At 41.3% G+C, this 16700-nt stretch overlaps 3 protein-coding genes across 4 annotated transcripts in view; 2 read left to right on the forward strand and 1 right to left on the reverse strand.

Moving 5' to 3' along the window:
• trmt44 (tRNA methyltransferase 44 homolog) overlaps positions 1 to 5016 on the reverse strand; it is a 40600-nt gene extending 35584 nt beyond the window's left edge. For both annotated transcript variants that reach the window (XM_048236957.1, XM_048236958.1), the window contains exons 1-6: positions 4606 to 5016; positions 4399 to 4516; positions 3910 to 4129; positions 2927 to 2995; positions 1518 to 1625; positions 897 to 968 (exon numbers count right to left, since the gene is read on the reverse strand). In XM_048236957.1, coding sequence (XP_048092914.1) covers positions 897 to 968; positions 1518 to 1625; positions 2927 to 2995; positions 3910 to 4129; positions 4399 to 4516; positions 4606 to 4957 — 939 coding nt within the window. In that variant the 5' untranslated portion in view covers positions 4958 to 5016. The remainder of the gene's footprint in view (positions 1 to 896; positions 969 to 1517; positions 1626 to 2926; positions 2996 to 3909; positions 4130 to 4398; positions 4517 to 4605) is intronic.
• A 239-nt stretch (positions 5017 to 5255) lies between these two features.
• On the forward strand, positions 5256 to 9266 carry rpl34 (ribosomal protein L34). Its single transcript, XM_048236611.1, has 5 exons — positions 5256 to 5326; positions 5908 to 5980; positions 6494 to 6593; positions 7540 to 7643; positions 9142 to 9266. Exons 2-5 carry the CDS (start codon positions 5916 to 5918, stop codon positions 9224 to 9226), a joined length of 354 nt encoding a protein of 117 aa, XP_048092568.1. The 5' UTR covers positions 5256 to 5326; positions 5908 to 5915; the 3' UTR covers positions 9227 to 9266.
• An 874-nt stretch (positions 9267 to 10140) lies between these two features.
• On the forward strand, positions 10141 to 13239 carry ostc (oligosaccharyltransferase complex subunit). Its single transcript, XM_048236612.1, has 4 exons — positions 10141 to 10461; positions 10960 to 11053; positions 11373 to 11570; positions 12698 to 13239. The coding sequence occupies exons 1-4, from the start codon at positions 10323 to 10325 to the stop codon at positions 12714 to 12716; spliced, it is 450 nt and encodes a 149-aa protein (XP_048092569.1). The 5' UTR covers positions 10141 to 10322; the 3' UTR covers positions 12717 to 13239.
• The last annotated feature ends 3461 nt before the right edge of the window (positions 13240 to 16700 follow it).

The raw sequence follows: 16700 nt of genomic DNA on the forward strand, positions 1-16700 counted from the left end.
CAAGAATATGACAGAGAGGGAGAGAGAGAGAGAGAAAGAGAGAGAGAGAAGTTTAGCTATGAAAACAGAGAAAGGGAGAAAGGGGGGGATTATGTAATATATCTATGAAATATATTATATATATATATATATATATATATATATATATATATATATATATATATATATATATATATATAGATAGATAGATATATATGAAAACAGAGAGGGATGGTGGTGGGGTTAGAGATGGAAACAGGCAGAGACAGAGACAGAGAGAGAGAGAGAGAGAGAGAGAGAGAGAGAGAGAGAGAGAGAGAGAGAGAGATAGAGAGAGAGAGAGAGACAGACTGAGAGATCGAGACGATGAGATACAGAAGGTCAGACTATGAGATGGACAGAGAACAAGAGGGGGGAGGGTGAAAAAGCGGGAAACTCCTGAGGACAGGGAACAGGCTGTGCCGAGGACATGCGGGACAGGAGCACTCAAGTGCAAATCTTCATAATGCATGGCCTGCCTGTTGCAAAGCTCTCAGAGTGCCTCTGTCAGAATAGCCTGACATCAAACTTCAGCCTCCTTAGTCTTGCAAACACTGAGTACGTTTATGCATTTTAGATCCTTTTAGTACCTCTTCAGAGCCAGACATAAACCAGACAGAAAACACTTAAAATCTAAAGGAATGGCTTTAGAAAACACTTCTCGAAGAATGGTTTTAGTAAAGAACTTCAGTAAAGACAGGTCACAATACAATAACTGGTTTATTTAGAATCTGAAGTAAAAGCCCAATGGGCATCACTCCATTACGATATGTACTGTATGTTGAACTCAACAGTCCCATGGTAACATTATGCTAAGGTCGGTACAAGACCTCCCCACTCATTTCACCACCACATGAAGGTTTCATAAGCCCACTAACCTCTAGATGTGTTTCCGAGCCGTACATGTCCCAGATTTTGCGCTTGCGTACGTCAATGCCCTTTCCTGGATGCTGCAACGTAAGGACATGACATTGTGAACCCGTGCAACAGTACTTGTGTACACGTATGTATACAACAGAGCCACCGGGGAAAACCTCTGAGGCTCTGACGGTGGCTTTCACTGGCACCTGCCCTTTTCGAAGAGAAAACACATTAAATATTTCTTTCCTGACTGATCATTCATTTTGCAAAACAAATCTACACTTTTTGTTAAGATTCTGATCTTTGTCATCTTTGTGAATTGTTGAGTTTATTTGTGTATGTATCTATGTATGTATTACAATGGGTAAACCATTCAGACTTTTTTAAGACATTTCACCCAAATTTCCATACTTTCCATCCAAGTATGACTGCAGAACTGTCATAATTCCATTCTTTTTCAAACGTTCAAGACCAGCACAAGCATCCTGTGGCAACTTACGATGTGGATACTCTACTCTGCTATAATTTGTAAAAGTTGATCAAACAATGTTTGGCCTATTACTATGCAACTTATATGATGTCTTTACCTTGTCCCCCCCCCCCCACACATTTTGCAATGTGTGTGACTCTACACGTACCCCTTCATTGGTCAGAATGTGAACCAGGAGTCCATTGCCACAGCCAAGATCCACAAACGACTGTTTGCCTGTTAGCCCCTTCTCAGCACGCTCCTCATCCCACATGACCTGAGGAATCCATTGATCATATGTTTATGTTCTTAGCACATGCTTTTGTCCAAAGCGACTTACAATGACATCAATAAACATCACATTAACATTAAAATTAACAGTTAAAAGTAAAGTCATATAGCCTAAATAAAAAAATACCAATATTAATAATAGACTAAGTAGGATTTAAGAGAATAATAACAATAACCATACACATTTGCAAACTATGATTCTGTAAGGAGAATTAATTAGTTACAAGATAAACGGACGAGTCTTTAGATGCTTTTTGAAGGTCAATTGACAAATTATTCATCATTCATAAACTGACTCCAAAAGCATCACCGACTGATTATAACCTGAACGGTGGTGACCTTCAACAGAGTGCACTCACACAAATATGCGAGTCAACGACTGAGGCTAATTCATCATCTCTCCTCGCCCTCTCTCCCATCACATCCTTCGCTCTCTCCATCTTTTCACTCTATCTCTTCCATATGTCGCCCACTTAAAAGGAGACAGCCCCCCCTTCAAGGTCTCTCCCCGCTAAAAGGGAATTTTCTTTGCTACTATCGCTGTGTGATGCTCGAGGGAAGCTAGGGCCTTGGGCTCTGAGATGCCTCATGCGACCATTTCAACTGTTAATGGTTCCACATAAATAAATAAATACATACAAAAGAAATGTTTTTTTTTTTTTAATTCCACTTTGGCCAGAGATATTTGGCCTCTGGCCCAGAACTGGCTCGGATGTGAGCCTTATCAGCTGCAGAGGAAGCCACCACCTCCATAACAGCGTTTCCCAAACATCTCTCACGACACACTATGTACTATGAGAAAATCTCACGGCGCACCACTGTGACAATAAACATACAATAGTGACAAAATAGTTTGATAATTGCTGTTTAATGGCACTGCCCCTACGCAAGATATTTATCATGTCATAATGTTAGCTCAATTATTGATTGTATTCTACCGTCTGTTGCTCAGTGCTGTAGTTTTTTCCCCTATTCAGCATGACAAAGGGGGTGGGTGGGTAAGGTTCATGGCCATAGAAAATCTCAAGTTGTTTATTTGAAGTATCACCAGAAGTATCACTTCAAATAAACAAGTAAAAGGGCAGCCAGTGTGCGGATATTCCTTGAGATTTTCTACGACAATACTTTTTACTTTTATCCAGCACCTGCTTTTGGATGTGCACACATAAAGTGTTTTGGATTACTAAGTGTCATGGTCAAAAATGATTTTTCATTCTCAGTTTCTTTCTTTCAGCACAGTTTGGGAAATACTGCTCTACTGCAAGGCTAGAGAATGCGGTTACGTACCAGCAAATATGTGGCAATGGCAACATCTTCATAGACAAATTTCTCTGGGTCTGTGACTTCAGGCCAAACCTTGAGGAGAGAAAGTTCAAATTAATTCAGTTCATCCCATCGGGACTTCAGAGAGAATACTGTACAACTCCTTTATTTTAAAAAGACATCAAACATGTTTGAGAATTCTTCCTCATTTCATTATTCATGTGGTAGTCTTTCTTCCTGCCTGATTAAAAAAATACCACTCCTGTTTAATTACAGCAGAGAAAACATCTCTCTCTCAAAAAAAGCCCTTCAGTTGTCAGTTTCAAATGACCAAACTGTTCTCAGATGGTTTCTGCTAACTAATCAAATGCACTTCCTGATAATTAGTTGCACTCTATGTTTTTATGTCTTTAAATTATTGTATTTTATGTATTTTACTTTTTAACCTATTTTAAACTATTGCACTTGTATGCTTTTGTTTACTATTCATTGTTTTTGTTTATGCAAAGCATAATTGAATTCCCCCTATATGAAATGCGCTGTATTAAATAAACTTGCCTGGTCTTGTCTCCTCATGTTTATTGATAACATTGTAAGTCGCTTCAGACAAATGTGTCTACTAAGAAGCATAACATAAACATTTCACTAGTTCGTAACAAGTTTGTGCAACAAGATAACTTGACTGGGTGAAGTTACTTGTGCTGATTCCTATTTTATCTATTTATTTACTTTATTTTTCTTCCCTCCTTCATCTTCCGCCACACTTAGACTGAAAAGTGATCAGACGGATTTAGAGGGTTTTGCATCTGAACTCTTCACTTAGACTACTAGTAGGCTACTAAGACCTCTGCACTCTCATCCTCTGGTAGCACTATTTATTGTAGTAGTACTAGCAGTCTACTGTGCAATGTAGCTGGAATGTTATTCCTCATTTTGTAAGTGGCTTTGGATGAAAATAAACGTATGTAAATTGTGATCCTCCTCCTCCTCTTCAGCACTTCTCTCACCTTCACCATTTCCTTGTACTTGTCCTTGAGCTGCTGGTATTGGAGGCTGTACTTCTGCACGGAGATGAGGGAGAGGGTGCTCTTGAACTCGCTGCTTCGACTCTCCGTGGCCCAGCGTGCCAGCTTGGGCAGGAGCTCGCTGTCCAGCCAGGGCAGTTTGGGGTAGGCCACACCGTTGCTCAGCCACTCCTCAGGGTGAGGAACATGGAGGGACAGCATCCTAGTGGAGGTGGGAGATGCTGTAAGATGCTGGCTGAAGAGGTGTCTGGAGGTCTCACTTGGCGGAGTGGCGTTTGGTACAAATGATAACAGCTGTCTTAATTTGCACTGATGTGACGGCTAGAAAATGTGAAAGTGCTGCATTCAACTGACTTTGCAAAGTAAGCAAATAAAACACACTTTCCACTCAGACACATTTGTATCGCTAGTAGAAAAATAATTAGTAATTAGTACAAAATCATGCATGAAGACATTTGCATTTAGACTCACCAGTCCTCATCTGTTACCCCATGAAGCTGAATCTGGTACATGTTACTTTTCTTGAGCAGATGGCTATCCCCATCCTCCTGCTCAATGGGCACAAAAAACACTCTTTGCCTTCCGACATCTGGAGGTGAAGTAAGATAAACACGTCAAGTTTACAGAATCTATAACATTACTAAAACTGAAATAAACACAGAGGAAATAGACAGTTACCTTTGAGTATTATTTCCTTGTGTGCATGGGTCCCGTATGTGTTTACCTTGGGGATAATTGTCCTGACTGTAAGAGACAACTGTCTGTTAATCAAGTGGCCTTTATCGTGGTCTGTGCCACTATCCAAAAAGGAGACCACTTCGCTGAGTTCATCAGTGCCACATTGTGTCAATTTGGACAAGAAATCTTTAAACTCTCCCACGTCTACATCTCTATCTTCAGTCTGTATAACGCCACATAGCCGCTTATTGACAACGTGAGGCTTCTTTATCCAAACATCCACGGCAGACCAAAAACCCTCAGGAAGAGCGTTGCCTTTGTCGCTAAACTTGAATTCAAACGTTTTAACCATGTTTTCAGCAATGTATTGGACCACACAACAACTACAATGTTGCCATCATTCCGAGTGACATGTGAGAAATTGCGTCGCAACTTCAATATTTCAAAATAAAAGTAATAAATAATTCCAAACACCTCTTTCAAAATTAACTTGACAAAGGTAATTTATTTATTTCAATTAAATTATGATGTAATAACAATATATTAAGTGTTTGTGAACCTAGGTTAACACAGATTAAAAACAATAATTTTATAAATAAAAGAAAATGTGACTGAGAAAGACTTTTATATAGAATACTGAAAGAATACTTCCTCTGTCGTGGGGTTTTCAACTTTCAACTCTCGCGCTAATTTCTTCCTCTTCCGTTTGCGGCGATTGCAGGTATGGCGGATCTCTTTTCTACGGAAAATAAAGTCCAAGTTATCCAAGATAATCAGCCTTTCTGAAGTGCGGTATCTGTAATTTTTCTGCTTATACAGATAGAATACATTAAGCTCAATCTCTAGGTTATGACATTTTGTGTTATTATGGGCAATGCCTCATCTTAATTTGTCTAGTACTTTGGTTCATGCCGGGGAATGATGAATCCAATAAGAGAGGCCTTTCTGAGTTACATAAATACAGACAGACACTACAGATAAGATGTATTCCTTTTTGAATAGTTTTCAGTTGAAGCCCCTCGGTCCAGATATTTTAGACACTTTGTTCGCTACAGCTATTTGTCATTTATGAATGGCTGTGCTAACTATTAGCATTTCAATGTTAGCGCTTTGCTAAATGTGTGTGTGTGCGGGGAGTGCATGTTAACGTTACCTCCTTGTTCGCTAAGATTGGACTTTAGGTAATGACTGTGTTGTAGTTATATTAACGTACGTAACGTTATATCAACCGTGATACGTGCACTTTCATAAGTGTCAGTGTATGTGTGGAAACCTAACTGATTCTCATTCCATCTCCTTCAGACACAAACATGGTGCAGCGCCTGACTTACCGTCGTAGGTTGTCCTACAACACCGCCTCAAACAAGACTCGGCTGTAAGTACTTTCTCAATTAAACTTGAACTTTTTTTAATTTATAACGTGCTGTGCAAGTGTGGATTTTGAGTTAGTCCATATGTTATTGTATACCAATGGGATAGTCAGCATCCCCACTTTACGAGGTAACGTTAGTGATGGAAGCATTTTGGCATGTGTATGTGGACAGGTTCTACTGGGTATATTGAGAGCCCAAGTCAGTTTTTTTGAGGTGATGTTGGTATCTGATCATGGCTTTCACCAACTGTCTTGTCCACCTTGCAGTCTATCAGAATCTGGTCTTTGTTCTATTATGAATGCTACCTGGAGTATGAAGTTGAACACAATGTAGCACTTTGGCAGGACCTTGTCAGGCATTTTCTGCAAGCTTTCAAACTACAGTATAGTTTTACCCCTTCACAAATATGGAACTCTTCAACAAGGACTTTTGCAGTGAGATTGGACAGTAACCGTTGCACAATTCTTACTAAACCTGGTCCCTGAAGGCTAAATTGAATTGTGTGTCTTTTACAGGTCCCGGACACCAGGCAACCGCATTGTTTATCTGTACACCAAGAAAACAGGCAAGGCCCCCAAGTCGGCATGTGGCATCTGCCCAGGAAGACTGCGTGGTGTAAGTACTTCCTCGAGATGAACAGTAGAATTATGCACCCCTGTCTGTAATGTAGTGCTATTTTTTTTTTTAATCTAATTTACTGCAAGTGATTATAAGTATATATACTCTTTTGATCCCGTGAGGGGAAATTTGGTCTCTGCATTTATCCCAATCCGTGAATTAGTGAAACACACTCGGCACACAGTGAGGTGAAGCACACACTAATCCCGGCGCAGTGAGCTGCCTGCAACAACAGCGGGCGCCGGGGAGCAGTGAGGGGTTAGGTGCCTTGCTCAAGGGCACTTCAGCCGTGCCTACTGGTCGGGGTTCGAACCGGCAACCCTCCGGTTACAAGTCCGAAGCGCTAACCAGTAGGCCACGGCTGCCCCAAACTCATGCTCATGATTCATGCTGTGTGAGCATGTGGTCATAGTGGTGCATGTATCTATAGCAACGTGTGGAAGTATGTTATTTCTATTCAATACATTCATTTAGTGTAAAGATGGCCTGGCCTGGATTTGTCTGAGAACAATTTTTCACATGTTGAGGTGTAAAACTGAAAAGGGTATATGGTGCTTGGATTAATAATACTGCCCTCAGCTGATACTGATGATGGTTGTGACTAGGCCTTTAGGCGAGGATCACATTAGCAAGCGGCAGCAGCTAACGCAACGCTCAGACTATAATCTATAATAAGTTTTGTCTCGTTCCTAAGTAACACAAGCGGTTTGTCAATTGAATACACTCACGTTGCGCTTTGAAAGTTGAACCAAGTTCAACGCTCAGCTTGCTCAACGCTAGCGTTGCCACCGTTCCGCTGCTGAACAATAGGAAACCTGCCGCTTGCCGCTGGCTAATGTGATCCCCCATCTTACTGTCGATTACAGTTGTGAACCCTTGTCTGTAGTGATGGAGACCTTATCAGCTGGCTAACTTTTTTGTTTTTGTTTGTTTTGTTGTTTAGGTCCGGGCTGTTAGGCCGCAGGTTCTGATGAGGCTCTCCAAGACCAAGAAGCACGTCAACAGAGCTTATGGTGGTTCCATGTGCGCAAAGTGTGTGCGTGACAGGTGAGGGACTCTTGTTGTTTATGCTATTAATCAGTTCCATTCTATTCCACTACCCAGATTTATTGACACTTTCACGACTTTGCGCAAACCTCATTTGAGAAATTAAAATCATGGCTTTTGTATAAAATGTGCTCAGCTGCAAGGGCTACTGATGAAAAGGGAGCAAGGTTGAGAATCCCTGTCGAGGGACTAAAAACTGCTCAGCAGAACTGGGTAACCTCGGCTTTAGAGAGTCCAACCACTTGTTGGTTCTACCTGTGCACATTGCACAGATCTCACTAATTAGATAGATAGATAGATACTTTATTGATCCCCCAAGGGGAAATTCAAGAATGATCTACCTGGCTGAGGAGCTGTGCCTATTGGGGTTCAGCTACTTTGATTAATGGCTGGAAGAAAAATGGCAGTAGTGGCGGAGGAACTTGGCTGGCATGCAGGTAATATGGCAATAGTGTCGGAGGAACTTGGCTGGCATGCAGTGGCCACTACATGGGTCCTATTGGGATAAAAGTGTCAGCTAGATGCATTTGACAATAATATATACAGCTTTGGAAAAAAAATGACACCACTGCACTTTTTTCTGATGTCATCCTACGGTCATATTCAAAATTAAGAGACCCCTGCAAATTTAAATGACTTGTCAACTCATCCAAATGTCACTCAGCAACTAGAATCACAAGAGAAAAATGTGCAGTGGTCTCTTAATTTTGTCCAGAGCTGTGTGTTTTTGTGTGTGTGTATATATACACACACACACACACTTTATCCAGCTATCTAGTGTTTCCTGGCTTCACATGAAGCTGAGTTTGTCCATTCTGGCCACTAGCTAAGATGAGAATACTTGGTAGTGTCACTGCAGAGCCGTCTACCTAAAAAGCATGCCTAAACCTTGCAAACACCATCAACAACCCAGGTACTTCTAAGAAATGTTGATAACCATGCAAAACAACATATTTTGGTGATATTGCTGCCGCTGGTCCGCTGTGAAGACTTTCAAACTCTTGTGGGGTATTCCGTCCCCAACCTCAGAAACTGCATAGTCTTGATTGCAAGTGGTGTCTGTGCTTAACATGACCATGTTTTACCATCAAAAATAAGTTGGTCATTGAACAGGTCTAAGAAAATGGCACTTTGCACAGTATTAAAGTACCCTTGGAAATCCATAATGTATGTTGCTGCTTCTGTTCCTGAAATTAGCCATCCTGTTACGCATGCTTGCCATGAGCGGAAGGACTAGTGTTAGTATCTTATGATTATTTTTGTCATATATTTGTTTGAACAAATGCCCCCCTCCCCGAACTGAATTGTTTTAAGCTCACTTTGATTCAGAGTAGTGCAAAATGTACTCTTATAAATGGTAATATAGGCCCAACATTATCTGTGAGAACTGTGACTGTAGTAGACTCAGTTTTGGTTTGCCCTGTGATCTCTATGATTATCTAATGCCTGTGATATCTATGCCTATCTAATGCTTTTGTATATTTTCTCCCCAATCCAGGATCAAGCGTGCCTTCCTCATTGAGGAGCAGAAGATCGTCGTCAAAGTGCTCAAGGCACAGGCACAGAGCCAGAAGTCAAAGTAAATGTCTATTTGTACTGCTGCAATAAAATGTGGGAACCATATGCTTGTTTGTTGCTGTTTTTCTTGAATCACTGCTTAAGCTACCATAAGTCTTAAAGTATCTACTTTTAGATAGATAAAAGATAAATAGATAAAAGTATCTACTTTTAACAACCTCGTCTGGTAAGACATTAAAGGCATATTTTCTACATTTTTCTACATAATTTTCACACTGAATACTTTCGAATGGTGGACTTAACACAAATTAATTTGTGAGACTAGAGGGTGAATCAGTGTGGTACACTTGAAGGTCCTTATGGGTTTTTAAGTTTTGAATGTGCTGTGATTCACTCGGTAATCTGTACACCAAGTACACCAAACCCCAGAATTAGTAATGGATTGTCCCGGTCACCCATTATAGCCTAGTTTGATAGGTCTGCTTGTTGCATACTATCTCTGCAACAAATCACATCCCTTTTAACTGGAACCATTAACGGTCATACAGTTATACCGTTCATGTATTGTTACTCTTAAGTCAGTATAGTCAGTTATACCATTCATGTAATGTTACATTAAGTCAGTAGGTTGGCATGGATCAATGTCAATTATATCAAGAATGTGGTTGACACAGTATTAACATGAAAGGTTTTATGTTACAACATTTTGTGTACATAAACTATAAGGCCCGTAAATGCTTGAAAGATTAGTGAGCGGAAAGGTACACTACCAGTTATTTGCCAAACAACTACGCAGTGGTGTCTGGCCGCTAGGTTTTCAGCTAGGAAAAAAATGGAGCCGTTTCATTCGTCCTTTTCGGGTGACGTCATGTCAAAGTCTTGGAAGATGCACTATCAATAAATAGTAAAACGCCTCTTAATCCGACAAATGTATTCATAACAATATTTCAGTACGTTTTTATCTTTCACGTGAGTTCTCATACATATTTAATTATATTCAATTAGGTTGTGTTTGTGCCTTCGAATCCAGTTTATTTACATTGCTTAATAGTGAATTACACTTCCTGGACACGTCGGCGTAGAGAAGGCTGCTGTGACGTCTGCACTCCGTGGCTGTGCTGAGTGGAAGCAACGATAGTTAGTGCAAGAATCTGTTAAAAAATGGAAACGTTGTACAGTCTTCCGTTCACCGTGTTGGAATGTCCAAATATAAAGCTTAAAAAACCATCATGGCTGCATATGCCTTCTGCTATGACAGTGTATGCGGCGGTCATTGTGTCTTACTTTCTCATCACTGGAGGTAAGTTTCCCTGTAACGCTATGCACAGTTGCTAGCTTGCTAGCCAGCTAAAGCTGGCCTTGTTATAATGGTCATTTAATTGATGCATAACAAATTAACTTACTTAACATGATGTTTGGTCGTACGGGTGCGAAACAACACTAGTCATTGTGTAAGGTGGGAGCTGTGGGCTTTGCATTTTCATAAAAGGCCTTTTAGCAAAAGTGGTGTTAGCCTAGCATTGAGGATCAATTAATTCAGGAGGACAGGCCAATGCTATGCACTGGACTGGTTGAGGTTTCAGGTAAAGTTAACGTAATGGTCTTTGTTCACACATTGGTTGCATTTATCACGAGGAAACTATAAGGCGTTTTGAGGGAGGAATTGTTAACATCTCTGTTACAGTGCACGTTAACGTTACATTATGATTGACTTCAGCCTGGGCCTTGATAGCAGTTAAAGCAGTTCGAGTAACTTTAGTCTACGCCTCAACATTGATTGTGATATAATTCTTTGCAGGCATTATTTATGATGTAATTGTGGAACCACCAAGTGTCGGCTCTATGACTGATGAGCATGGTCATCAGAGACCCGTGGCTTTCCTGGCCTACAGGTGAGTCAGGTCAGATCGTTTGCTCCTGTGTCCAACTACTTTTGGCTACTTAGCCAGAGGTTCCTGCCCAGAGCACTAAAATAGTGGTTATATTCTCCTTCAAAACGGATTTCAATACTTCATCCTACACAATAGTGCATGATCATAAAGAAAAGCTCCTTGTTATGGGATCAATACATATCCTGTTCCCAGCCATTTAATCTTGAATGCATGTATTTGTCTCAGTGCATGATGTTAACTAAAACATGGCAAGACGCAAGAAAATGTGCTTTAAAGAAGTGAAATGTGCTTGTTTGTGATCTCCGTTCGTTTTCTCCAGGGTGAACGGGCAGTACATCATGGAGGGTCTGGCCTCGAGCTTCCTCTTCACCATGGGCGGCCTAGGTTTCATCATCCTGGACCGTTCCAACGCACCCAACATCCCTAAGCTGAACCGCTTCCTGCTGCTCTTCATCGGCTTCGTCAGCGTTCTCCTCAGCTTCTTCATGGCCCGTGTCTTCATGAGGATGAAGCTCCCGTAAGTAACCATGGCAACACACGCCACACTGACACTAAACACAACGTTGTCACCACACGTCAAGCTCTCACAAAAATTAGGCCTATGTAATTTCTCCTCACCCTATGTCAGTCTACATCATATCACATTGTCGTGTTGTCACAATACCAAAATTATGACGTTGGTACAATACTGTGCCTAAGTATCTCGATACCAATACTGAAACGATACCATGCCAAAAACTTTGAACATCAGTAATATACTGTATAACTAATAGAATAGGCCTAGATTAGCCTAGAACTCAAGGTTCGGCGTGAATTCCCTGCTACTTGAAAACAAAGAAGATGGATGTTGCTGTTGGCAAACAGCGTGACACGAGTTAAGCTTTTTTTTAAGTTGGCAAAAGTTTGAACAATTAGCCAACTAGCTCCGCTGGTGGGAAAACGCTTGGGACTCATGAGTTGTAGCGCTATCCTATTGCATGCAGAGGGAACTTGAAAGACAACCGTTTATCTCGCCCCTCAGACTGAGCACTGCGAATGGTGAGTCCCCAGACCTTACATCTTGATGTGGGTCTGGCTCGTCAGGCTAGGCCTAGATGAGAACATGGTAATATGGGATATCGTAGCGATTCACCTAGTGAAGAAGCTTCCTTAAGTCACGATGGCACCACACATTAAAGGTGATGATTTACAGAGCAACTTTTTGACCAATGTTGCTAGGCAACTACGTAATTGGTTCCATCTCTTCTGATTGGATGATCATGAAAATTTGCTTGCTGATAGAAGTTCTCCAGAGGAGAAAAGGAGAAATTGTTGCCCAATATCAATGGGAACATGCCAGAACAACAAGAAGAATTGCCCAAAACATTCTCTATTAGTTAATAATTCTCTACATCACACTGTTACCGAATGGCATGCCATCCATTAAGATGTCGTAAAACATATTCCGCTGTCAACAAATGTCCCCTCACATCACGCTAATACCTCATGTCACACTCACCATGACCTCAAACGTCATAATGTCACTTAATTGTCACACTGTCACCTCCCAAAATTTCCGCCACCACCAGTACTCTTTTCACCTCATGTCATGTGACATCAGGTCAACCTCTGAGAATAACTTCCTCTTCTCTCGTTCTCTTACAGTGGTTACCTCATGGGCTAGTGCACCATCCTTGCACCATATTCAATTTCATTCAGTTTGAGGAGTTGCTGTAACCACAAGGGCAACACCAGTGCCATGGAAGACTGTTTGTGATCGAGTGTGTGTATGCGTGCATATGTGGGTTTGTGTGTGCGCGCGCGCGCGCGCGCGTGTGTGTGTGTGTGTGTGTGTGTGTGTTAAATGGGTGTGGTTATGCAAGAAGAGACTAGTTTTTCCAAGTGCTTTACTTTACTGAGTAGAATCCAATTTCTTATCCAGTAGATTTAACAGGTTTGACTTCATTCACAGACTCAAAATCAAGTCAATACGTACAGCAAGTAAGTCATCAGGATATGCAGTAGTATGAGTGTGAAGTTGACTGACTTGTGATTATATTCCTGAGTGATGTTTCGCCTCGGGTGCACTTGTTTTTGTAGACACTTGTGTCTCTGCGAAGACCTTTAAAAGTGTCTGTTGGTGTGTAGCCTGTGTGTATGGTGTTTCGTTTTTCTATAAGAATTGAGAATAAACGTCCTTTCCATTATTTACTTGTGTTGGTGTCTGTGATGTTTTGATGTTCTGCTGTATACATTTGATGTATAACTTTGTAGTTTAACAGCAGACCTATGGCCCAACTCCATGTCCATAACACTTATATGTGTATGATCTGTGTATGCCTTTATGTGTCTTCCTGGGTGTCTGTGTACAATGTGTAGATTTAGGCTTATCCATTAGAACAAAAGTAAATGGTAATGAGTCTTAAACAGTCTGTATGTAATTATGCAGTATATTATAGATGTAATAGATTACATCTATAATATCTATAATGTTCTAGATTGCTCTTTATCTAGAAATATATCACAATATCAATTTAAATGTTGACTAATTAATATTCCGGCCTTAATTTACATGGACTGGGCTAGCTGACTACAGCCAACAAAACTATCCTGAGTGATGTAATTTTGAGCGGGAACTTGATCAGCAGTTCAGTCACTGTGTGGTCATCATGACTGTAGCAGAGAAGTCTTCTCACTTTGGTAAGAAATTGTTTTTAAGGTAGATGGCATAATAAGGCAAAAACTGTTATTTAAAGATTTTGTTGTTGAACAACATAATGCAGGAGTCACGTCATTGGATAAATGTAACGTTAGGTTTTACATCTGAATCGAGTACATGTGTGCTAGGCTAGCAATCAGATTGATTTAGATAATGACTAATAATTTAGTTAACTGTGTTTGTGCTATTGGAAAGCTCTCGCTAGCTAGCTAGCTAGCACCAGAGCCATAGAAAAAGAGAGTTGCGACACTCTTTGAAGTCGCCGCCACGCGGTCACGTGGTTCACGTACGCTTCAACAGTTCCAAACAGCTCTTTGCGTGTCGTGTTATTTCAATGGGATAGACAGCAGCGAGTTCGTTATTGAACAGGAAACATTACAACAAACCAAAAACGAGTGTTATTACGTGTTAGCATTCTTGCATTATAGTGTCAATTATATATTGCAAGTATAATTAGTTTGCAACATCGATCTAAAATATGTTCTTTGGTAGTTCTAACATTGAACGTTTGTTTCCTTGCTGGACATGAGCTGTTGGATTCCTACATTTGCCTGTATCACGCTATACTTTACTTACATTGTCAAAACGTAGGCTATGCATTTTGTATCCTTTTTGTGTGTGGACATTAGATCCAGTGTCCTTTTCAGTTAGTTTGGTGAGATGAAGACCTAGACGCAATATATAATTGACCTCAATATGTTCTGAAGAAGTCCAGACAACGACTCTACTTCCTTCGTCAGCTAAGGAAATTCAAAGTTTCTACATCCATCATGAAGGCCTTCTACACTTCAGCGGTTGAGAGTGTTCTAACTGGTAGCATCATCACCTGGTATGGGAACTCCACAGTTAGAGATTGTAGTACTCTGCAGAGAGTAGTGCGCTCAGCTGAACGTACTATAAGAACTCAACTCCCTGCTCTACAAGATATCTATTCCAGAAGAGTACTCCTAAGAGCCCAAAAGATTCTGAAGGACTCTTCTCATCCTAACAATGGATTATTCCTACCGCTGAAATCAAGAAGACGCCTATGTAGTCACAAAGCCAGAACTGAGAGACTCAGGAGAAGTTTTTTATCCCCAGGCCATCTGAACTCTGAACTCACACTATACTGACTTTGCACACATTCACTCCTCAGCACTCTCAAACATTTCCCAACTCTGAACTCACACTATACTGACTTTGCACTCATTCACTCCTCAGCACTCATGCCCCCACACACACACACCCACACACACCTACAAGGCGTTTAGCACTTTTACATCCCTCTCCCTATGCTACAGACCTTTTTTATTTATTTTCTTATTTCATCACACGTCAAAACACACACACACACACACACACACACACACACACACACACACACACATATCTGACTTTCTCCAACTTTTTGCACACTTTTTATTTATTATTTTTTGATTTCTCCTCCATCTACCCATGTCCTTGATTGCCTAGCCTTTCTGCCCCCCACCCCCACCCCACCCCCATCCCCAAACACACACACTTACATCATCACTTCACATACATACAGCACTCCTCTACATACTTGCTGCACACTGCCCCCACATACACAGCACATTGTCTTCAGGATCTTCTCCAACACACATCCTCTACATACTTACAGCACACTGCCCCCACCTACCCACCTACACACTACACACACACACACAGTCACTGCTCCACTCCCCCCCGCCACACACACATCTTCACTGTCATCACTCACATACATTACATACAGTACTCTGCTTGCAATAGTAAGTCCCTGCCCCCTACATACACAGCACATTATTTCATCAGGAAGCTTCTCCAACACACATCCCCAACATACTTACAGCACACTGCCCCCAATACACACAGCACATTGTCTCATGAGGAAGCTTCTCCAACACACATATTGCACACTGCCCTCTCCCCCACATACACAGCACACTATCCCATCTCCCCTGTCATCCCCCAACACACACACCAAAACCCCTGGCAGTTGGGTTAGCCCCTTGAGCCGTGGATCTGCCCAAGGTTTCTTCCTTGGTAAGGGAGTTTTTCCTTGTCCCTGTTGCTCTTGGGTGCTCCTTGTTGGTGCCCCCCACCCAATCCCAATCCTCCCACCTTTTTTTATGCAGCCCTTGCCACTTAATCTACTAAACCCTCTTCTACTGCACCCCCATTAATGCACAAATAGGCTGACACCAGACATAATTTCACTGCATTTCTTACTTCCAGTAACTATATGCATGTGACAATAAACTTCCTTGTATCCTTGTATCTTGAAGATGAAGGTGCCCCCCCCAAATCTACCAGACAACTTTGATCATTGTAAAACTAGCAAAAAACGTCTATCAAATATATAAATATCGGCATTCAGTAGCCTAATAGCCTAAAAGTTTGATCAATGCATTAAATCTGTTCAGTTCTTTTAGAGAAATAGCATAAAGGTGGCCACCACACAGCCTTGGTAACATTTTAAGACTAAGCCATAAACATGTCAAAAACACATAGGCTAAATAAGAATCAATAACACACACACATACTATTGAAGAAATACGTCCATAAATGTGGAACGATAAAAAAATATCTAATTTGTCTTTCAGAACTTCAATGAAGGACTCGTCTCACCAAATCCTCTCCTCTACACGGAAATGTCTGACTTGGTGTCAGTGACTGTCACACCAGGGAAGGCCAGTGACCGCAAGCTGACCTTGCACCTGGGTGAAATTCCGGTGACTCATTTTTAGTTGAGGTTTCTCCCCAACGAACTTGATGTGAGGTGCCTCGTGATGCTGGTGATGTCTGGCCATTTCACCTCCATTAGTACAAAGTGGGGAACCTGCAAAGGATCAACCACCTGACAATCTAGGCTTGCACCCAGATGTATCATAACGATGCTGCAGTGGAAGACCTTGACCTACCAGAGATCCACGTAGTGGTGGAGCACTTCTGGCTCCAGCCCCTGCC

Source organism: Alosa alosa, chromosome 24 (assembly GCF_017589495.1).
Source record: "Alosa alosa isolate M-15738 ecotype Scorff River chromosome 24, AALO_Geno_1.1, whole genome shotgun sequence".
NCBI classification, from domain to species: Eukaryota; Metazoa; Chordata; class Actinopteri; order Clupeiformes; family Clupeidae; genus Alosa; species Alosa alosa.